This window comes from Caloenas nicobarica, chromosome Z (assembly GCF_036013445.1).
Source record: "Caloenas nicobarica isolate bCalNic1 chromosome Z, bCalNic1.hap1, whole genome shotgun sequence".
NCBI lineage: Eukaryota > Metazoa > Chordata > Aves > Columbiformes > Columbidae > Caloenas > Caloenas nicobarica.
This window is the reverse complement of record NC_088284.1, coordinates 90,472,578-90,496,897: the sequence shown is the minus strand read 5'-3', so window position 1 is coordinate 90,496,897 and position 24,320 is coordinate 90,472,578. Positions and strand designations below refer to the sequence as shown.

At 38.1% G+C, this 24,320-nt stretch overlaps 1 protein-coding gene across 1 annotated transcript in view; it reads right to left on the bottom strand.

The window, feature by feature from the left end:
* Nucleotides 1–24,320, bottom strand: part of DPYD (dihydropyrimidine dehydrogenase) — a 348,521-nt gene that overhangs the window by 165,658 nt on the left and 158,543 nt on the right. Inside the window, exons 11-13 of the mRNA XM_065656297.1 lie at nt 22,897–23,107; nt 13,531–13,715; nt 6,055–6,270 (exon numbers count right to left, since the gene is read on the bottom strand). Of these exons, the coding sequence (XP_065512369.1) occupies nt 6,055–6,270; nt 13,531–13,715; nt 22,897–23,107 (612 nt within the window). The remainder of the gene's footprint in view (nt 1–6,054; nt 6,271–13,530; nt 13,716–22,896; nt 23,108–24,320) is intronic.

Here is a 24,320-nt window from a genome sequence, read left to right as displayed (position 1 = left end):
CATCAACAAATGTCAAGAGTATTAAAAAAAAAAAAAAAAAAAAAAAATTATAGGATGGAAATCAAAAGCATGTTCTAAATTCCTAAAAAAAAATGAAACAAAGTTCACCTAAACATATTTGCTGCAGAAATCAGTACAATATTCAGCTGTCAATCTTGAAAAACAATGAGGGAGCGATGCTGTCAGTAGGACAGGATAATAACATTTCAAGCAGATGTTCAGGCAGGGCTCTAATTCTCACTGAACTCCCTTGGTAAGCATTTAATTTCTTTATCATATGCAAGCTAGGCAAATTGTACTTCATCAAAACTGTATTGTGAAATATTAATATTTCATATTATAGCAAAACTCCATAGAATAACCTTTGTCATATTAAGAACATCAGAATTTCAAATGTCATGGTTCTGCATTTTAATGCATCTTAAATAGCTTTTTGGCTTGGCATCATAAATTATAACTAGTTTAATCTAAATTACTATGCTGTAATATCATACAAAAATATACATTTTGTAATACCGATTCACTTCTGTGAAATACTAATGTTATGGAAAACAAAGCATCATTGTACCATGATTTTTTTACCACCTTCAATTATGGAGCGAGGTGCACACAGTGCAAATGTACAGAGAGAATTAGATGGAGCCTGAATACATATATTGTAATAACAGAACACGGAAACACGATATTTCCTGGGTAAATCAATTAATTCTCTACCAGAAATGGTTTTAATTTAGAAATGGTTCCGAAAATATATTGTAGAATCTACATCAGTTAATTGTATAAACATATATTATGACTAGAAAGTTTTCTCCTCCATGGTTTCGTTCAAATTTAATCTAGTTTTAATTGTAGCTTTGTTTTTAAAATCATCCATGCAACTTGCTCCACATATAATGAATAAAAAATATTAAAGATTAAAAATGAAGTTAGTCTGCATGTTGATTTCTGCCGGTTCTCATAATAAAGGCAACTGTTTCTGCATTATTGAAAGTGACAGCATCACAAATCAATGCATGTCACAACAGAATAAAGACAGATGTATCTGATTAATCGGAATTAAATTTTAGAAGTGAAGGAAGCATCTAAAAAAAAAAATCAAAGCAAATATTTCTGCTGTCCCGGTTGTTTTTTCTTCTTTCTAAGCAGCCCATACAATGCAGTGAAAGAACAAACCCTGAATTCAGCTGATAAAACCCCAATTTGTCCTATAAACTTCTCACTGTAGTAGTGGACGTGGTATAGAGACGTGGACACTTCATATAAGCTCTGAATTATTTTGTTACTATGTTTACACAAACTTTCTGATTACAGGCTTTAATGCAAATTTTGGCTTTAATGCAAATTTTGCGTACTAAATAATGCTCAATAATAAGTTCTAAGTAAATAAACCAGCTCAGTATAACACTTCTACTAAAAAACTCTCACTCGCATCTATTTGTTTAATTAATGCAGTATCTCTCATTTTGTGGGTAGTTTTCTGTTCATCTAACCTCTAAAAGAGGTTATAATCGGTATTCATTTATTGCGGGCTCTATGACATGCAGCTCCCCCATCTCCCTTCAATACTCTGCCAACAGAATTTACAAATAATATGTTGCAGCAGAGAGTTATCTGAATTAGACAGAAATACTATTTGAATCAACAGAGCAGTGAGCTATTGATCCTGCAGTCAAAAAGGGAAGGCATGAATGCTGGAAGAGGTGTGTAAAGGGACATTTTTGTTCTGCTACCATTTGTCTTTCCTAGTGATAGTCCATTTTAAAAGCAGTTATTCTCGTTTCTGGAAGAAATTAAATCTACTTGATACTAAAGCAGCTGTGCAAAGATGTTTAATATAGTAAATAAAATCCTACAAGTCACTATCCCCCCCCACAGATACCTACAGACACATACAGATACACCACCATATAATTAATATCTGCATTGTGCTGTAATATCCAGTACCTTCTAAAATATCTAAAGTGCAGTATACTTAAAGGCATAAAAACTCTGAAGGAATTTCAGCTATTTCTCGCGTTAGCTTTTTTACGTTTCAACAATAGTACAGTAGTATACAAGAACAAACTTTTGCCGAATGACTCAGAGTGGAAATCCTCACCCTGCAAACAGAAAGTGCTACCCAGGTTGTCATGAAGGCGATTATGCAGTCGAGTCTGTGGGTTTTTGCAAAGGGAGCGAGCGCGGCACCGAACAGTTAGTGCTCTGCTAACTTTCTCCCAGGCAACACGTGGTGCTTTCCAGGTGAGGCCAAGACAGATGAGGGTTGGGAAGACTGCGGGAGCAAATTCTGGATTCTTTGCATTGCAGCAACAGCTCCCCCATGCAAGAAGGTCTGGCCTCTCCTGGGCTGCAGGGATCCCTTGCCTGGCATTTCAGAGGAGTGCCAAAGGATGCCCTGGGTCAACAGAGAAGTCACTAGTTTCCCTACCAGTGACTGAACACAGCGGAGAACTCAGCAATTGGCTCTGGAGAAGGAAGCTTTTCTCCTGCTGCCAAGCTCCCCGTGGCCACACAGGCAGTTTACACCTGGCCTTTAGCGGCTGCAAACGCAAAGGAAGCTCACGGGTTAAGTCTAACCAGGCCAGATACAATGAGGAGACAAGAGGGGTGAACGCAGAATCACAAAAAATCAAGGCTGAAATGGAGGAGCTCCAACTACCAAAAACTGTGTCTAGTGAGCTCCCTTCCTCCCAGAAGCTGCTCCACTCATGGGAACTGTCTGGTGAACAGCTCTGCCTCCTCAGATCAGGAAATCCTTGTTCCTGGTCCTGCTACCCCGCTACCTGTGACTGGCTGGGCAGGACAGCTCAGCCTGAAGTCTGTACTCCCACAGGTGCCGCAGCCCAAGAGAGCATTCTGCTCCCTGCTGAACACTGCACAAGATTTATGTCTACATAAGCAGGAGCTAAGGTAAAAACAAAACAAAAAAACCCAAGTTAGAACATTATGCCAACCCATATTATTCCAAACTCTCTACCCATTCCTTGTTCTAGCACTAAGTCAACAAGAACAGTCTTTATGTAGTACTCATTGTTCATGTAAGAACTGCTGTACCTCGTTGAGCTTTTCTTCCCATTTCAAATATTCATTTTTGTAGCATTAATTACCAGGCTACTGTTATAAATAAAAGCAATTGTATTTCTGCAGCACCTCGCAGCCAAGCATCTCAAATCATGTCACAAACACTAAGGCTTAGCACCTGTGGAAAGTGCACTACTGGGAAGAATACAATAGCAGAAAAACTAGGTAGTACTCGAGTGGGACACAGTCCCAATGCACACAGCAATACATGATTCAAGAGTTTAGGTACCAGAGAAAGACTACTGCCTCCTACTAAACTTTAGAAGAAAGCTTAGCTAGAAATAATGAACACTGGACTAGAATTCATCCAAAGCACTTTTCTGAACTTCATCACATTAAAATAAATACTACCTGCAATAATTTGCATCTTATTGCAATAAAAATATTTTTAAATTGTATTTTATAACCACTTAAGACACTTGCTTTTAGCAATCCTCTCACGTGAAAGATCTCCATCCAAGTCACACATCCAGAGCACAGCATGCAACGGAACACTTTGCAGTCGCCACTTGAGAAATGACTCAGAGTCTGCTGCTTAGTGGAGTACCAATATCACTTCCTACAACATGCATGTCTTTCCTCCTGAACTCCCACCCAAGCTGGAACTCAGCCAGTGTCTGTTTAGCTCTTGAGATACACAGTAATCAACGTGCAGTCTGGCAGGACTGTGAGCATACCAGTGACAAAACTGATAAATATATAAATCTCAGTACTTGCTATGAGTTGCCTTTCGCTTAGGCACCGAATAATTACAGCTGACGGTATGTTGTACACATAAGTCAGTTGTAAACATACTTGAATGACATTTATGTCCTAAAAAGTGTTTCAGTAAGAAACCCTGTGAAATAGATTGGAATCTCAATTGCAATCCAAAAGAACACTTACTTCCTTAGGGCTACTTCTGTTGTAAGCCACTCTGAAATATTTTACAGTATGTTGTAGTAATACAGAGCTTTGTCCTTGGACCTTTCTCGTATTAGAGGGCCACCCTCTACAGTTGATTCACTTATGGTACTTACCCATGTAGAGGTGGCAGAGTAACAAATCCACCTTTTCTCTTCTGCTAAGGTCTCCATCCATCAGTACACTTTTACATCCAATCTCTGAACCAAGAATAAAAGTCCCTTGTTTCCAAATTCATCTCAAAAGCTCTCTTCAGCCCACACTACTGTTTGTCACTGGTTGGCAACACATTACCATTATTCACACTGTTACTCAGGCCAATGCCCAAGAATCTACTTTAATCCTCTTCCTCTCCCTCCAAGTCAAACTCTATCTACAACCTGGCCCAAATCTTGTTTCTTTTCTCTGCAATACTTTGATCAAAACTGGTTTTTTCTTTCACTATATGAACATCTTGCTCATACTTCTTTTGCCGTTTTGAGTGAAAACGGCAGGAAAGCCATCCTGAATGCAATTCTCATGTCGAACAAGCAATTACACTTTAAATCACAGAATCATTTAGGTTGGAAAAGACATTCAAGATCATCAAGTCTAAGCATTATCTCTCACTGCCAAGGCCACCACTAAACCATGTCCTTAAGAACCTCATCTACACGTCTTTTAAACACCTCCAGCGATGGTGACTCCGCCACTTTCCTGAGCAGCCTGTTCCACTGCTTTACAACCCTTTCCATGAAGAAATTTTTCCTATATCTGAACCGAACCTCCCCTGGTGCAATTTGAGGCCATTTTCTCTCACCGTATCATTTATTACCTTGGAGAAGAGACTGACACTCATCTCACTAAAATCTCCTTTCAGGTTGTTGTAGACAGCAATAAGGTCTTCTCCCCTCAGCCTCCTTTTCTGCAGGTTAAAAACCAGCCCCGGTTTCCTCAGCTGCCCCTCATCAGACTTGTGCTCCAGACCCTTCGCCAACTTTGTTGCCCTTCTTGGAACTCTCTCCAGCACCCCAATGTCTTTCCTGGAGTGAGGAGCCCAAAGCTGAACATAGTATTTGAAGTGGGGCCTCACCAGTGCTGAGCACAGGGGAACAATCACAACTCTCGTCCCACTGGCCACACTATTCCTGGCACAAGCCAGGATGCTGTTGGCCTTTTTGGCCACCTGGGCACACTGCTGGCTCATATTCAGCTGGCTGTCAATCAACACCCCCAGGTTCTTTTCCACTGGGCACCTTTCCAGCCACTCTTCCCCAAGCCTGTAGCACTGCCTGGGGTTGTTGTCACCCAAGTGCAGGATCCGGCACTTGGCCTTGTTAAACCTCATACAATTGGCCCCAGCCCAACAATCCAGCTGGTCCAGATCCCTCTGTAGAGCCTTCCTACCCTCCAGCAGATCAACACTCCCACCCAACTTGGTGTTGTCTGCACTTACTGAGGGTGCACTCGATCCCCTCATCCAGATCTACACAAAATGCTTTATTTTAGGTGCCACACTGAGCCATAGCCTTCAAGACTTAATTCTAACTCTCTCCTCTTTCACTACATGTTACTGTACTACAAACCTTCGGCATAACTACTCTTTCCCCAAAGGCTTGTTTTATGTTGCCTCCGTCTTTCTCTTCCACTACCCACCCAGCCTCAAGCTTACACACACATCATCACATTGCAACTGCAACTCAATTTCATTGGCTTATCTTGGCAGTGCTTAGCACAGAAATTGCCTTTCATGAGTTGTGTGACAAAGTTGTTACTCATTCGCTTTGCATCCTGATCCCTCAAAGAAAACATTTTCTCTGCAATCTTTTAAAAAAGGACTAGTACTCTTACAAGTTGGCTAATATTAAAAGGTCAGAGAAGAATATAACAGCAAACAAAACCAGAAACTGTGTCACCTTTACACTGCACTGTTGGAACCTACCAGGCTAGCTGACCTACACAATGTACCACATCCTTCCCTGCTATCTTTATGCTACCTAGATTTAATAGTGTCATTCCCAAAAGATTCAGATTTTTCAAATATACAAAGAAATGGTTACATGATAAATATACCTTTAAATATTTCCTTACCTTATCCAGGGAGAATGTTTTAGTGACAGCAAAGCCCCATCCAGCTTCAAAAGCTCTTCGAATCATTGAAGAACTAGTAGTAGGGGTTGCACTGGCAAGGCCAAAAGGGTTTTGAAACTTCAGTCCAGCCATTTCTACACTGATGTCTACCAAATCGATAGGAGTATAGAAGAGTGGTAGTTCTGGAACAGGAGAAACTGCAACACCATGTAAGGACTGTAAAAAACAAACAAAAATCACAGAAATTTTTGTTGATTAATTTTTATATAATTTGTTATTAACCCTGATAAAGGAAGAAATCATATATAATAACCCAAAGTTTAAGTATTCTGTTATGTGTTCAGACTTGCAAATCAGCAAAACATGCAAATGCTTGCATAGGTAACACGTAACACCTTCTGGCCAAACAGCATTCTTGCTGAAATATTATGCCATGCTAAAAATAACATAATAACAACAACAACAATAATAATAACAGGAACAATAATAACAACAACTTGTTACTTTACATTCTGTACTGCTACCCTGGTTCAGTCCAAAGGTTTATTCAGCTATTCTGAACAGCCAGTTCTTTTCCTACTGCAGCCAGCAGCAGTGAGATTGGGAAAAAAAAAAACCCAACAACAACAGGGTAAGCACAGACAGACCCTTTCTAGTTTTGTTTGCAGGTGCCAATTTATAAAAAGTGCTGGGACTTGTGAAAAACGAGGGAAGGAATCCATGTACAGGATCACTCAGCCCTAACTCAATCTACTATATTTTGAACTCCTGCACCTTTTAAAGATTTTATCTAACCTATGATCCGGGATACATATCAATATATGCAAAACTAGCATTGCTTTAATATTTAATTGTATTAATATAAATACTTTAAAAGTGACAAAAATTAGACACTGATTTGGGATCAAAGAACATCATACACTCTGCAACACCACAGTCACTTTTGTTTTCATTTTAAAGACAGCATTTTCTCTGGAGAGTCAGTGAAAAGCTTTCAATGTAAATGTTGCATCAAATACTGTAAAAATTATATTGAGAAAATCTTTTTCCGTGTATGGATACTGAAGAGAATCCTAATCAGGCTGTGGTAGGCACAATTAAAATCTTTGTTCACTCAGATGGTTGACTCAATAAAATCACAAAGAAATAAAGCAGGAATTTTTTACACAGAGAAGCCCCACACAGTCTGAGTTCCTAAGTCCCAGCATAAGATCACAGTAGTGTCTTCTATCTTTACAATGAAGATTTCTTCAGCAGGACAGAAAGAATCTAGAATCTCTACTGGAGGCATGGGGACTATTTTCTGTAACAGATTAAAAACCTCAGCCACTTACAAATTGCTACCTTTCAGAATTTTTTTTTAAAAGGAACTTACCCCATTTTTACCTGTGAAAACTAATAAGCATGGATGGGACAAGAGGTTTTTTGTTTGTTTTAGCGCCTTTTGTTTCCTAGGCTGGTTCAAAACCTAAGAGTTCACATCTGTCTTTTTTTTTTTTTTTGGACTACCTGGATTAATGTCTCAGATTCTAATCCCAGATCTTCTATTCCTGGGACAGAAAGGATACATTTGGAGGCCAAATTTTCTGATGGCTTGAAAGCACTGAAAGTAGTTGAATTGTCCTACCCCAAATGATGCGAACCTGAATGCATCCCTAATAGTGGACATTTTGAGAAAGGCTAATTTTTAAAGATCCTGGGACCAAACTCCCTTCAGTATCACAACCTCTCCCAGCTGGCAGCCGATGCAGCCACACTTCATAGAAAGCCAAACATCCCCATTTCCCCCTTCCCAAGTGCCCACTGCTGCCTCCACATCATATTCCACAGGGCTGTTTTCCTACACCAGGAGAACCTGAGTCCTTAGACAGACCAACAGCCTGGCACTCTACAGCTCAAAAGCTTTTGTTAACTGATAAACCAAAGAAAAAGCAAAGGAAAAAAAGTATTGTCTTTTAATTATTTTGGGTTTGATTTCATCTTTTAAACTTTTTTTTTTTTTAGTCTTTCTTAACTAAAATTTCAACTGCAAGGAAATGTTGTTTGCAATGCCAAAACAGAACTTCCTGGATCATGCAATTGAAATTAAAGCATTTTTAAAATGTTAGTATCTTTTGTCTCCTACATATTTGGAAATGGGGAAATCTGCTGAAATCAACATTGATACACTGAACTCTTACATTGAACTCTTTGATTTTGATTCTGCAAGAGTGACAGCAAAGCAACGCTTATGGAAAGGTTTTAGGCCAATTCCACTCTATGTGCACATGTGAGTAATAAACCTAATTTTCAATTTTGAAAGCAGTAATTTGTTAATTCATTTGCTAGGCAGAATTGTTAAAATGTTCTCTGTGAATACATTTCAGTCTGTGCATTGCTCACAAACTATTCATTGCCTTTATAACTGTAAATATTGACTGCTATAGACAGATAGATTAAGTGCTTAATATGCACTTAATATGTATTTTGTTTCGTTTCCCAAGCAGGAGAATTTAATCTCTGAAAGTTGTTCTCAGCTAAAATGAGTGCTGCTTGACAGTGACTCCTAACTAGAGACCCCAAAGGAGCTTTCTGTGATAAAACAGAAAATAAATATTCAAGACAAAAAACTAAAATGCACCAGAGCAGTGAAAAACTTTTGAACTGTGTGGCTGAATACACCCATGCAAAAATAGGTCTTGCCTCCTGCATGCCAACATACAACATGGTCATAAGTCACTTCCCAAACCATATGCAAAGAAGCCTATTCCTCTTGCCAAACTTCCCTCACAAAGAGCAAAACTACAAACAATTCCACCCAGATGCACTCAAGCACCACAAGATGTGCCTAATGATGAGGTGACCCAGGTGGAGATGGCAGAGGGAGGATTAAAAAAGGTTTCAATGGAATAAACTAGGTCTTTAAAAACACACAGGGGCAGGATGCAGCTGAAGGTTCAGTAGCTAGTGGCTATACATCCTCCCAGATTTATCTCCCTCCTTCCTATCACTTCAATTTTTGCTCTGTTTTTTGCTTTTTTTTTTCCTTTCAGCGCAACACTTATAAAATAACAACACATCAGGGCTTAGTAAATTTATTTATCTACAAAGCAAAACTTTGGGCAAACTAAAATGTTTTATAACTTCCTGAAAGTAAAATCATCTTTATAATGAAGGATTTCCCTGACATTGCACAAACAAATTGGAAAAGAAAACCTGCAGGCAAGGCTTTATTTATCATAACTCTTCCCTTGATTTTTAAAAATAGAGGACAAAATGTGCAGCTCATTCTTCCTCAAATTTGATGCCAACCAGCTGAGCTAACAATATTGCAGGTACTTATTGTTCCAGTCACAGTAATTTTCTGGATAGTGGAACAGGGTGGTGACAAGGCCCCAGTAGGTTGCCTGCAGTGGCCGTGCCTTACTCTAACCAGGATATGCCCAGAGGCAAAAGCAGCAGAGTCTGCAGTGCAGGGCTGGGAGACAGGAACTCGGCTTTAGACCTAATACAATTTGTGACATTCGTTTTCTTTAGATGGAGAAAATTCTTAACCACAGTGATATGGTCTAACTCCATTTTCAGGCCTTTAATAAAGATAGACTGTGAAAGTGAGTAGCTGTATTAGTGTTATTTTTCACAGAGAACCTTCTCTACAAATCCTACTGCCTTGAAGAGTTTTTTCTGAATAATTTCATCTCACTCCTGCTTTCTCTATTTTTAAGCCTCATCTTAAAACATTTCTTTTCTCCCTTGCATTTGCTTCTTCTATCCTCTCTCTGATTATCCATTATTTAACTTTGTTAAATACATTTCAACTTTGTTAAATATGTCTATGTTATTTCATACAATCTCAGAATGGTTGTGGTTGGAAGGAATGCCTGGGGACCATCTAGTCCAACACCCTTGCTCAAAGCAGGGTCAGCTTGAGCAGGTTTCTTGTACTTGCATTTAGTCCACCCTTTTGCAAATGGTGCTTTGTTATTTATCTCCATGCTAGTGTTTCATATGTTGTTCTAGCTAAACAAAGCGACACTTGATTTTTCCTTCTGTTAATTCTGAAAAGCAGCAGACAACATAACTAAAGGCTTCAAAGACAAGCTTCCCGGGAACCACCCATCTCTGGTATTGATTATGAAATAATGTACATTCATGCATGCTCGAGGGATAGATGAGAATGGTCAAACTTCATAAAATAATCAACAACTATACTCTTCAGATACAAAGCCCATATATTTTTTGACAGCATAGATAAAGAAAAAATAGCAAATATACAATACTGGCTCAAAATAACACAGTGATGTGCTCAAAATTCATATTGAATAGCGTCTTAGTGAAGTGCAGTTTATTCTTTAAGTGTATCATGTACCTTTCAGACTAGGAAAAATATAAAAGAAACAGCCCACACTGGGGAGATTACAGTAAAGAAGAAAATAGATTTAAATAAAAGAAAACTTATTGTGAACCAGAGAGGAAAAGTCACTTTTTAAGAGGGATTTTAGAAAGAAGAAGATGGCAGCTTGACTGCCACATATGGGAAAATGCTTCGCAGTTAAGTGTACGAATAAAGCAGGAGTGAAGAATTAAGGCTGGTGCAGTGGTCCAGAAAGCAAATACTGGAAGAATCACAATGCAAGAGCTGTCTTTGCTCTCAAGGCAGGCATAGAAAATTAGAAGTTAGTCCTGCAATAATTGTGAATTACCCTGAATATAACTATTATACTATTAAATCCCATTCACTGATGAAGAAGAAATGAAGGGTAACTGAGAAGAGAAGAGCAGCCTATATTGCTTCTGCACAGTAAAAAGTCACTATTGGACAAAAGTGAGGGCCATTAAATCCCTGGACTAAATAATCCACCAAGATTATTTTAGAGAAATTTTAACTTCATTCATGGAATAACAAAAATGGTTGAATCTTGAAAAAAGTGTTGTGAGAAGTAGTTGCATGAATTGGGCTGATTTTGTTTGGACCTCTAATAACTTGCAAAGAATGATTCTAAGACTGACTGTGTTTTGTGACAGGTTCTACTACAACTATCCTTAGTTAGGCTTTGACTGGTCTTTTTTGATAGAAACTAACCTGACACAGCTGCAGGCAACAAGAGATGAACCTATGCTTCATATAGTGGGACGAATATATTAAGAGGCAGGAGATATTTAGACAACTAATGATGGAAAGTTTCCACATAAGAGCAGCCAAGAAGCTTCTGTAAATAACTCCCAGTTTTGAGCATAAGGCATTTTTGCTGTCAAGTCCTTGAGCCTGGATCTCATGCTTCACGTAACCACGTGCCAGAGCTTGCAATGGTTGGGGTTTCAGGGCACATATCAGGCCCATCTGTTTGCTTTGCCTTTTGCCTGGAGTAGGTTGGGACACAGGCAGCATGCAGTTCAAACAGTGCATTCTGCAAGTAGTCAGGATGGTGGTTTTCAGTTTCAGTCTTTGACATGGTCTTGAGTTGGTTGAAAAATCCTATGGAATAGCTTTATTTTTCTAAAGGCTGACTACGTTATTTATAGATCCTGGTGCTGAGATAGATGAGAATTTTGGAAATGGCTACCTATTCCTGTAACTAAAATGCAAATGGATAGATAGTATGAATGTGTTTATTTAAAATTTAACGTGGCATTCAGGCAATCAGACCACAAAAAAGGTTGCTTGCCTCAGAATCTCACAGTAGAGAAAAACTAAGGAAGAGTGTAAGTGTATTTTTTCACTTGATATTGGAAGTTCCCCGAATACAGGGCTGTGAATTGAACATGCACACACGGATTCGCACAAAGGCATGCACATACCTACCCCTATAAACACGAGGGTTACAATCCTGCTCTAGACGACTTATTTAAAAAAAGCAGCTCTTCTCCAGTCACTAAAATTTGTACCAGATCCAAACACTGGTGAAGTAAATTGCCAAATTACAGCACTCTGCACCACAGCAACCAGATTTTACAGGGGCTGCACATCCAAATAAATGCCCCTGGGCAACCCATTCATCTAACAGCTGGAAAGGTGACACATGACATTTGGAAACTTTCCTGTGAAGATTGCTGTAAGGCTTTCCCATTAGCTTCCTGGTGAGACTGTAAGGTCGAATAAGCTGCCTTGAAACCTGCAAAGGGTAACGGAAATGCTCTAATATCACAAGCCTGCTTGATTTAAAATTCTAACTCTCAAGCCATGACTACTCAGATTTTTTCCGAAGTATTCAATACATTCCAGAGGGGAAAAAACCACAAGATTTGAGGAGGAAGCAACATGATTAAGAAGGGGTTTTAAGTGATGCATGTATTTTTGGAGGTTAAAAAGGAAGAAGACAAAAAGGAAGAGATACCCCCCGCTCCTTCCCTATCACAGTTACCCAAATTCACTGTGCACTGAGAAACTGAGGAAACAGGTCAGGGATTAAAGATGTTTCACACTCAGCATTTTCATAGGGTCTAAGAAGGCAGGACACAAACAGTGCTATAGAACAAGTGAGAAAAAATATGCACAGATACTAACAACAAGCTTTCAGTTGAAGTATTTTTAGGAAGTGAAATCAGACCCCAACAGCACGAAATTGCACAAACATGCAATCAGAGAGGCTTTGAGCAGATGGATGGGGGAGAAAGACATTGAGCTGTTACAGTCCCAACTTCAGTTGTTCAAATCTCTTTTTGTGGGAGAATGAATCATGCATCGTGTTTCTAAAAAGTTCCTTGCACTATGAACACACTCTTTGTCAGCTGGTTCTCCACACACAGGCTCTGAAGTCTCTGAAGGTTCCTCTGCAGCTCCTCTAGACTTTGTGCTCTTTCTTTTACTAGAACAATTAAGGCAGAGGTGCTCAGTCAGCAACACACAAGGAGCACTGAAAGGGAACATGCAGCTACCAGGTTTTTCAAGCCTGTACCCCTTAAACTCACATTTCTCAGCTAAATTCTCCTTTGCATTATTTTCCTTTGTGCATTCTTGTGTCCATTTTATTAGTCTCATCAGAGCAAACTTTCGTTCCGGTGTAGATCATCTGAGTGCTCTGTAAACTATTAGTACACTTTCATTCTAAAAATACTAAATTGTCTTCCCCAGATAACAACATTGGCAGTATTTCATTTTTACTTTATGCGCTATTGAGAGATTCTACTTTTTAATTCTAACGGACTCACTTCTTTTCCCCAATTACCCGGTTAGGACTTCTGCTTGTACTGTGTATTGTGCAGGAAGGCTTGCTACCCTTGAGTGGAATTCAGAGTTGAGGCCAAGAAAATGTTGCTTGGATTTTAGTGTTAAGACAATGTAAAAGCAAGCTGGGTTCAGCTACCCAAACTCAAGTAGGTGATGCAAGCTGAATGAATCTATTATGTTCAAATCACCAGATATTTTAGGTATTAGTTCCTCAAAACTTGTCTTTTTATTCCTAAACACAATGGAGTTGTTTTAACAATCACAATAAAAGTATCTATTAATAAAAGCAGATAGAAATGTGAAACAGAAAAATACTTTTAAAAAATTACCTGTATGTATCTGTGCATGTACCAGGAAGCTTGTTTTCCATCATTTACTGATTCCACTGTAGTGTTAGCAAGACCACCAATGTCACCCCCCGCAAACACCCAGGGTTCACTTGTTTGCATAGTTTCTGGATCTACTTCAGGAAGACCCCATCTGTTAAACTTGACAGGTGCCATGGCCTCTCTGACTGTAATTAAAGTGAACAACAAGTATGTTAACAGCAGAAACAAAAAACTGTTGCTAAAATCTGTCAAATATACATTGATAACAATTAGAAAAGCAGTTCCAAGCCCTAGTTCTTTCATTTACTTAAACACAAATCTACAGCAGAAATGAAAAGTCCTTTTATATACACTGATGTTTTTGTTGAGCTAGTGGAGGTATGTAATTCCTGACAGGACTCAGAAAAACAACTTGCATTATATAGAACAGCAGTTTGTTAGTACCAGAAAAGTAACCAGTTCCTGCGTGCCCGCAAAGCCAGACTTGTGTACAAGAGAAATGTACACAAGCATCACAAGAAGTGACTGACTCGATGCAGGCTCAAGAAATAATTAGTGCTAACGTTCTTCTGCTCGCTCCCTGAGAACACACTGCAATGTTTCACAACGTCATTCTCACCGGCATTATTCATCTCTCAGGGAAAAAGTCCAGCACTTCTGAAAAATCTATTAATGAACAATACTAACAAAGGAAAAATAAATTTTCTCGCTTTCCCTCCACCCATAGCTTTGTACTGCACTTACCGTATCAATGTGCTTTTCTCCTGAATAACCTACCATACGCTCTCTTGTGCAACATAATATACAGAATATGATTTTTGAGGTTTAAAACAAAAAAGTATGTTTATGATACAATTTCTAGAAATTCATTTAGATCGCCAGAATTTACTTCCCATGTTTATTAACCCTCACGACAGACACGATACTCTGCTACTTTCTGACAGATCATTATTAAACCTGATTGAAAATTTTCAGATGGAACATCTTCCCACTAGGAAATGTTACACTATCAAAGCTTTGGCTTTGACAAAGTGTGTTGTTTTTAAATAAATTTAATTCTGAAAAAGATATATTTTGATAAAGTCAAATCCATCCTGACTTAATATTTAAAATCAGAACATCCTGAAAGTAAGGCTCACTTCAAAATTTGTTACATATATTAAGAATAAAATGATAGAAACACAATAAAAAATTAAATGCTTACATGTAGAAAATATCTTTTGTATCTTTTCAAACAAAATTTCCATTTTTTTTTTAGAGCACACATTAAGATATCTTAATTTTTTCATGTTAGTAAACTACATACATATGCATTCTGCACATGAACTATTTTTGTCCTTAAAAATAATGTAGATGTGAAAATTTTAAAAAAGTTTTTAGACTGCATGGAATTATACAAATGGCATTAAGTACACATAAATGCTCAGAAAAAATAATCTTGCTCTATGCTAACATAATTTTATTATGAATTTTAAATAATTTTATTATAATCAAAGACACTTCAAAGTAGCTTTGTGAAAACAAATCAGTTTTTCAATAAATATTTTTAGCAAATGTTGATGGGATATGTCAAAATGGGGGTTTTAATATAGCTTTGTCTATAGGAACTGAAGATTCTGCAAAAGAAACGCAGCTTAAAATTGCAGTGTCCCTCAGGGACATACCACTAGCAGATGCAGATTGCCAAGGTCAATTAAACTGATGTAGTTGTGCTGTCATATATGTAAAAGAGAAACCTGCCAGTTTAAGTCAAGAATATTTCTCCAGTAGGAGGGCAAAGTCACGGTATTGCCCCAGAGCATGCCTGAGTTTACATCAAGCTTCAAATACATCTTTCTTGCACATCATGATGATGGAATTTTCGTCCAGGCTCTGTATCTCCCTTCACCTCTAAATCATATATTAGAAGTGTCGTTCAAAGTGGGGGCTGTGTATAATCCAGGGTGAAATAACAAAATAGGAAGCAAGGCACAAACATTGTCACCTACCTGTCCCACCTACACTCTCTTCCTCACCCTTGGCATACACAAATATCCACAAGACTCACATCCAAAGTATTTTTTTGCAACTGGTTCAGAAGCCAGACTCACAGAAGAGAGTTTTAAGCTGAAACACTGTAGCAGGTTTTCATACCAGAACTATTTAATCTCTTCTCAAGACCTGTTGATTGCATAATCCCTCCCACCCCACATATACTTGTGACTTAACTTGGCAAAAATAATATTTGCGTAGTAACAGAATCAAAAACTTACAAAATGGTTTCCTTTAAAAATATTTAGACTACTGAAAGATCACGCCAAACACAACGTTCAGGATGAGTCAGTTTTCAGTCTGGAAAATGAGGGCTGTGGTTTGTTTGTTTGTTTGGGTTTGCAGTGGGTTTTTTTGTTGTTTTGTTTTGGTTTGGTGGTGGGTTTTTTTGTTTGTTTGGTTTTTGGTTGGTTGGTTGGTTTCTTTTAGGAAAGTGCTGATACTGACCAATAGCGGTTTTATTAAGAATGCTTCAGTAATATTTATAAATCAATACATTAACTTTCTCTTTATGTCTCAGACTGTCTGTACTTCAAGGAAGCTTTTGATCATCTTATATTTGTCATATATAGGAAAACTTATTGCATGCAGTGGTACCATCTCAGCACGTCGTCTAGATAGTTCTCACAAACTAAACACGTACAGGCTTGTAAAGACATGTTTGAAAAAAACCCAGAGGAAAACTTGGTGCTGCAGGATTTGGTATCAGGGATTTAAGAGATGACTTTTTTTTCTCAGAGACAGGACTGAACCACAGTACAGGTGTTAGAGAGCAACATGCTACTGGAGATGTAGTCTTCCAGGCAAAGTGATGTAAAGCTGGAAGTTCTGACTACTTATTTCATTTCATCTTGTGGAAAAATAAGGTATTACCTCTGTTATCCTTGATCTATTACATTTCTCAAATCTATCTTCTGATTGTTTCCTACTAAAATGGAACTGTTGGTATAATTGTGTCCAGACAGCTTTGAGTGCAATGAGTGCCCAACATCCCTTCACCTGAAACATTTCCCCAGAGACTGGGGATTTGTCTGCCTGATCAGTATTTTTAAAATTGGTAAAGAACATTTCCCTGGTGGCAAGGCTGACTTGGTATCCAGCAGCTATTTCCTTCTGTCTTTTTTGTAATCTCCAAGATTCAGGTTAAGTAAAAATAAGGGCACGATTTAAAAACATCCTATATAAGAGTTCCTAATGTCCTCATAATCTGGATCTTGCACTTGGGCAACTCTGAGGCTAAGGGAGCCCCTCCCAGGCCACCCGCGGAATGACGGGGAGAACTTTGGTCTGCACAAAGTCCCCTGCAAGGGGCGAGGGAGACCCTAAGAGCCAAACCTGAGCTTGAAAGGAGGTGACTCCAACTATCCGGTCTCCGAATTGCTGTTTCGACACTGAACAATAAGCAAACTAGACATCTAATGTTTTTGTTGGTGCATCATTTGGGACAGGGTTAAAGAGTGCATTTTAAATCCCTGCACCTTTTGAAGTTTAAAACTAACATAGCTTTTCTCTCGACAATTGAAAGTACAATACTGTGTCTGTGTTGCCTTCTCCTCCACATCCTGGTGAGATATTACATATAATTTTAAAAGATCCTTCTGGATGAAAGATACAATTGAATTATTCTGATGCTATCAAGTGATGCTAACACAAATAACACCAAACAAAAGGACAGTTCTGAAAATATATTCCAAATTTCCTACATCCACAGAGCAAACAAACACAAATGGAAAAGCAGCAGCAAATTACAGCACTTGCAAAAACAATATTAAAATATAAGTGATTACAGAAAAAATATTTTAATTAACAAAACAAATCAAATGGAAAAGATTCCTCAAATAAAGCTTTAAAAGTGAGTCTGCCTGTGTTTGACTGCCATGACTAATTATGTATCCATGTAATGTGTGTTCAATTTGGGCTTATTTAAATAGCAGAAATGCTCATTAGCTGCAGTATATCTGTGAAGCTTCAATAAACAGTTTAATGGTTTTTATGTTTAACCAATTTCATAAGTTCCTGTAATTTTAGCTTTAGTAGCTCATTAATGTTATTTTTGATATCCATCTTAGGGACTTCCTTTACAGTGAATAGCAGGATTACTTCAGAAAAATACAAATACGCTGTGACTTTCTTAATCTCAAATATAAAACTACAGCTGTCACACACACCAACAGACTGATTAACTGCTGACACTGCCCAGCCTAAATGCCCAGCAAATAAAGAAAGGCACAATCATACTTCCCACAGCCTCTGGCCCACTGGTGTACTGAACCAGGATTAAAAAATGGTTTGACTGGATAAAGCTGGGTCCAGGTATGCCAGGAGAGGCTCCTGGGGAAAGCTGATACCAACTTTGGTTTTTGCCTGTCACCAGCAAGCCAATGGGTACCGATGCCTATCGGATGAAAGGGCAGAATTCCTGCTCCAATAGGGCTGTAGAAGTCATCATGAAGTCACTTTTGGATATTGAAAATTAGTAATCATTTCAGAGCGTGGAACTGCTGTACTCAAACTCATTCACTAAACCTACTTGTGGAGAAAAATCCTATTCCAAATGACTCAGCAGGAAAACTCCTACCTATTTCACCAGGCATCTTTTGAATCTATATAAATGTCAGTTTTATATAACAAATTTTGAAGAAGTCTGGTGACAAAGTCAATTCTGTGGGTGTGAGGCAGATGCTGTGCTACTAGAGAGACACCAGGTCAGGTGGTGGGCATTCCGTGGGCATTCCCAGCTGGGGCATCGCAGCCACCTCTGCCTCCCTCCCACTGCTTCACGAGCTACTGAGGGCTCCAGCGCTCGCGGCTGAAGGTACCTCACAGGCTGCATGAAGAAACTCCCACTCCCTGCAGGTTCGCTGGCTGCCGTACCGGCTGAAGGTCTGTATTTCTACAAATGAAAACTAAAATCTTTTTCACTGACGAGCTCAGAGCTCTGCAAGCTTTGTCCCGTTTTTCCCTAGAAAACGCTTCTCAATCTAGAGAAATAAATATTAAGTAGGAGTGGGTTAAATAATAAAATTGCAAACCACTTGGGCGAATTTCCCCTTGCTGTATGTTGAGCTATACTGGGGGGGCAGCAGTTCTACTCTAGTAAGCCTTCTGGGGTTTGCTGCTGCAGTTTCCAAGCAAGATAACAGCCGTAATAAAAGTAAGAGCGAAATATCTGGAAGTTGTGGCTGTTTCCCAGAAATGTGAAATAAAATTTTGCCCTTCAGTTGCCACGCAATAGTTAGCTACTACCAAAAATGTAGTAAAACATATTTTTGCTCACAAATAGCCTACTATTTCTGGGGTTTTTTTGCAAAGGCAGTATTTGGAGTTTGCTTAGATATTTTTCCATTCTGCTTTTTTATCTCTCCAGGAAAATAAAATAGACATTATCATGCCAAGATTCAGTGTTCTGGAAAACGGAAATACTTCCTCTTTACTACTGCCTGCTAAACAAAGTGTTTAAATAAACTTATGCTGCCGGTTCTCTATTCTGCCTTAGTCCCATGTCCTGCTCTGCATGTCTTGGTGCGTTTTGAACAAGTGTACTGTTTTCCATAATATCTCCATGGTTCTCCTCAGAAATTTAGGAAAATAAATCAGAACAAGAACATTTGTTCCAGTGCAGAATTTTGCAGTCAAAAAATATTGTTTCCTTTTGCTTAGCAGAACAAAATAGATAAGAAAATGGTTATTCAAAGTTTACTTTATAAAACAACTAGACTGGTGTTAAGTAGGATGTTGAGGTTGTACGCAGTGCTAGGGAGTACACGGAATTACATTTGTATACGTTGAGTAGCTGCAATTTGGAATGGTGACAGAGATTTCAATAATTTACTAATATGTTATAGACCTCCAAAATAATAAACCAAGCAAAAGAACAGGAACATGAGGAAAGGCACAAAATCCTGTCACAGCTCTTTGTTTATGTGAGTTAGTTATGATGGCTTGAAGGCTTTGCAATAATAAAAAAAAAAAAAGGCAGCTTGTTGTACTATTTTTTTTTTTAACTGGTTTCAGTAAAGTGGTAATGCTCTTAAAATAGTCTAGAAGGCAACTCTCACATTTTGGCTGCTAGCAACTTCCCAAGCATAAAATGGACTTAGGAGTCCATTTTTTAAAAATTAATGATGCATTTATATGATTTTCAATAGGAGGATGAATACTACTAGAACCGTTGCTTAAAAATACAATCAACATTTTAACAAAACAAAAAAGTCTAAATACCTGCTGTGAGCGCATGGAATCTCAGTTGCAAATTTAATAGCTACTGTGTAAAAATAAGAAACAGGGAGGATCATAGACTAGAAAAAAGCTTTCTAACCTATGAGCTATTTCTGCTTAGAAGAGCAGTCACCCATGTGCTTATATCTTGTTAAACAAAACTTCAGAACATGAGCATCAAGGCTGCCCTGAACACTTTGCTGAACTGGGGCTAAGTCTGATTTTAATCCCTCTGGTTTTCATAGTATTTTATTTATTCTTACATCAGTAGCATCAACATTTAACAACATTAATAACATATAGGACATACCCTGCTAGCTTAGGCCAATACCAATACTCTATTTGCAGTTCCCTCAGGCGCCTTACAAATTAGGTCGATTGATAGAGCTCTTTGTATGAGCAACAATTAACATATTTATGCAACCTGCATCTGAATCATCCAGTCACAGAATAATTCAGACTAGAATGGCCCTCTGGAGGTCACCTAGTCCATCACCTTCTTCAAAGTTAGTTCAAGTTCCAAGTCACATCAGTTTGCTCATGGCATTGTGCAGTTTCAAGTACCTCCAATATTTTCGTCACTGTATTTTGATGGAGAATATATTAATATTTCCATCTCCTGAATACAAAAATGTGCCTCCTCTTTTTTTTTAAAAAAAAAAAAATCACCTAGAATAAAAGATGCTTTTAGTGTTTGGGGTGCTTTTTGGTGGTAGCGGTGGGGGTTTTTTTCATTTCTTTTTGTTATGTATGCTGAAGTATCCTGGAGATTTTATTGAAATCCAGTTTAATAGTGAAAAGCAAATTTGACTTTCATTAAGACAGTTTAGCCAAAAAATAAAGATTTAAAAACAACTCAAATGGTATGCTCAAAAGAAACACTTTACTCCCTCAAGTCTTAGTTTCTTTTCATTTCCACAACATTCAAAACAAAAGTCTTGCATTTTTCCTTGTAATTTGATTGTTATTCTAATAGCAGTTTCACCCAAAACGAAGTGTGAAACTGAGGTGTACTGCTAACCCCCAAGGTAAACGACTCTTCTTTCATCATCAGATCACTGCATGACTCTGTTCCCCTCCCATTTTATGTTCCTATTTAAATACCTCTCAACAAGTAATTTAGTCAGTGAATGAGTTCTAGGAGATACAAGACTGGCAAAGCATTATGGCTAAACAACACATTAAGTTCAACCTTTTATGTGAAGCACTTTTTAATGTGGGAGAATCACTCCTTTATCATAGGGTCTATGAATCACAACAAAACATAGAGATTGCATAGGCTAATATTTGATTTACCACATGAGGCTCTAGAAAACCTTCCAAAAAACCTAAACAGAGTGTTTTAAAAACAACAAAACTCCCAAAATTCTCAGTCAAGTGAACTTCACCAATGGAGTACCTCATGAATTTCTTAAAGATTTAAAAAAAAAAAAAAAAAAAAATCTTACTCTTCTTCTTCCTGCTCCTGAGGGTTAGACTGAGCCCTAAAACATGACCAACACAGATATCAGACTCTTTACACCACACCACAACTCCAAGTGGAAATAGAGCCTGTTCTCCCAAAGCGACGTGGACTGAACCTCCTGTGCCCCATGGAGCAGGAGGAGCGGTGGGGCAGGGGGCACAGGGTACACAGCTGTCCCAAAAGCAGCAGCAACACACACAACAAAGGAATGCTCCTAGAATTAATCATGTTCCTCAATGAAACAGGTTGATCCTTCTTTTTTTACCATAGATTTTAGAGTCTTCTCATGGATGTATGATGTTTTAACATTACATACAATTGGACTACTGAAAAAGAAGCAATGAGTAGCTCAGTCACATTACAGTCAACTGTGCTCATGGCTATATTCTAAAATTCTTCAATGAGGCCTATAATTTATCTTCACTAATGTTTTGTCTTCCTGTGAAATCAGTACACCTTTTGTATAATTTTACCAATAACTCTAGAAGTCACACATTTTATGTGCCTGAGGTATGTTCACACATGCTACTAGTCTCTGTTTGGATTATTTTATATTTACAATTTTTCTTGCTCGAAAAGATTCACAAAACCACATTATGCTAAGAAGTTTTGAAATTCCATTTGCACTGGCAGAACCAGCACCTGATCACCAAATTTTCTGGCGATGTGCACTCTGGGCCACTTGCCAAGTACTCTGTCAGAGCATTTATACCCAAAGGACCATGACAACATGCCATGGGGTAATTGGCTAGCATGGCCGTGCCCTGGAGAAGTAAGCACATTCATCACTAAGGCTTTCAGAACCTGCTAACCTTGATGAGTGTCTCTGGGATGAAGATCTATTCATTTTATCAATCTGTCTTCTGCTGAGTCAGTGTTTTTTACTTTCAAGGCACATTTGATGTATGTGCCTGAACTCCTTAACCTAGTGTCAGAGAAGAAATCTGAGCTTTGCTCAGTTCCCATGTTCTTAGTTATAATCATGTTTTTCAGCTCTCTTTCTGCTATATCCAGACAATTCGTTCAATCTCTGAAAAACTACGTACCTATTTCTGTCTTTGTTGTAGAACTATTTAACGGTTAATTTTTAAGAGCAAAGCTTGTGAAGTGCAACTAAATAATGAGACAATCTGAGACAAGCACAGGTGAACTTAACAAACACTGTATATATGAGAGAAGAGCCAGTTCTCTCACATATGCACGAGAAATTAGTGATATCCAGACTAGCTGAACCAGAATAATGAATGTCCTTAATTTAATAGGGAAAAAAAAGGTTTCAGAGATCAGATCAGTTCACTTTAAAGTTGTGGTATAATGAGTTTCTCTAAAGTTAATTAGTGAGACCGGAAGAAATCCTCAAGAGTATTCTTTGAGATCCCATTTGCATTGTCAGGAAAGCAACATATATACTGAGCAACTGTACCTCTAATCTGAGTTCCTGCTCTATACAACAACATAGAGAAAACTGTCATCAGACCCACAAGTTTTGTTCTAAGAGGGATACAAAGGACAAAGAAATTCCTGTGAAAAGGATCAGCAGCCACAAGTTGTGTAACCTCCAGAAGACTCATTTCACAAAACTGTCAAAGGACAGAAAACGGCTGCAGCTAAAATAACAAACAGCATTTACAGAATGCATTAGTCAGGGTTACCTTTCTTGTCGCTTAAAATGGAACCAAAGGCACTAATCACCACATCAGCTTTCAGATGGACAATCTGATCCTCATCTTCTTTCCAGTTTCCATCATCATCTTGTTCAGTTCGAACAAACTCCATACCAACAATTCGTCCACCTCTAAGTACAACTTTCCGAGGGGAGAGAAAAGGCAGAAATTCACATTTCTCTTCTTTTGCAAGTTCCATCTGTAGAGTAGAAGCAATAAAATATATGTCAAACATTCCTGTGTTTTTATTAAAGAAAAAAAAAAGGACTTTTTTGACTCAAGATGTTAACATGCATTCTTCTGTAGTAGAAGTCACCTGTGTATGGTATACAGACAAAGCCTCCTGTGCTATTAAACCAAGCAGTTCTAGACAGTAGCACTAGGTAAGTTTGCAATGCAAATATTTCTCCAATATATGTTCTTATTATTCCCTGTTACTTTGAATATATATAACTCCTTTGAGGACAAATGAGTTACCTTATGTAACTGAGTCTTCTAAGAAGAGGACTAATATTCATTAAGTACATGCCATGATTCGTGTTTACTATGGTTTTAAGGTGTTATTAAATGCTGACTACCGTGTGTTAACAAGTTTTCTCAGTGAAAATCCAGATTTAAGACCTTCTGAATCTCTGCTGTGGTAAAACTGCTGAAGTCAAACAGCATTTTGTCTTAGCAAAGTCCTCAGGATTTGATTGTCTATGTTTACGCAACAAAACTTTTTTGAACACGTAATATCCAACCTGACATCATTCTAGCATGGCTGTTACTAGCTGTGAGCAGCTTTTATTTCACTTTTTTTCAAGGCCACTGCATGTATGGATGACTAGAAATATTGACAACTTTTAGGAATTTACCCAGGCTGCTAACAAAGATTTTGGTTCAGACAGCTGACTCTTGATTAGTAAGAATCTGAATAGCCCATGATTCTGTCAGTGCAATGGTTCCAGTAATCTCATTGTGTCTAGAATTCTTAAATGAAGGAAGAGACTCTCTATTTGTTTTGTTTGTACTTCCATTCCCCTTCTATAAGATCTCTAAGACCTACCAAACTACCATAAAACTCATGATAAAGATGCATTAGATGTCCTGATATCCTCGAGTGTGCAAAAGTGTAATGTACCAAACAAATGATAACAGAAAAAGATGACCAAAATAAGAAACTCTAAATTGAAGAAACCCTCCTGTATTACAGATACATTGAGAAAGCAAAGTCACTTTCAAAATGTGCAGATGTCCTGATAAATGCCAAAGTGCAAAGCCAAACTAAAAATCAAATTGAACACTGAAATGTGTGATGAATGACATTGTTCCATTACCATTGGCAGTGATTCAAAACCAAAATCACTGTAAGTAATTTTTTTACAAGATTTTATAGGCTCCCAAGGCAACGTCAGGATCACTGAGATTCA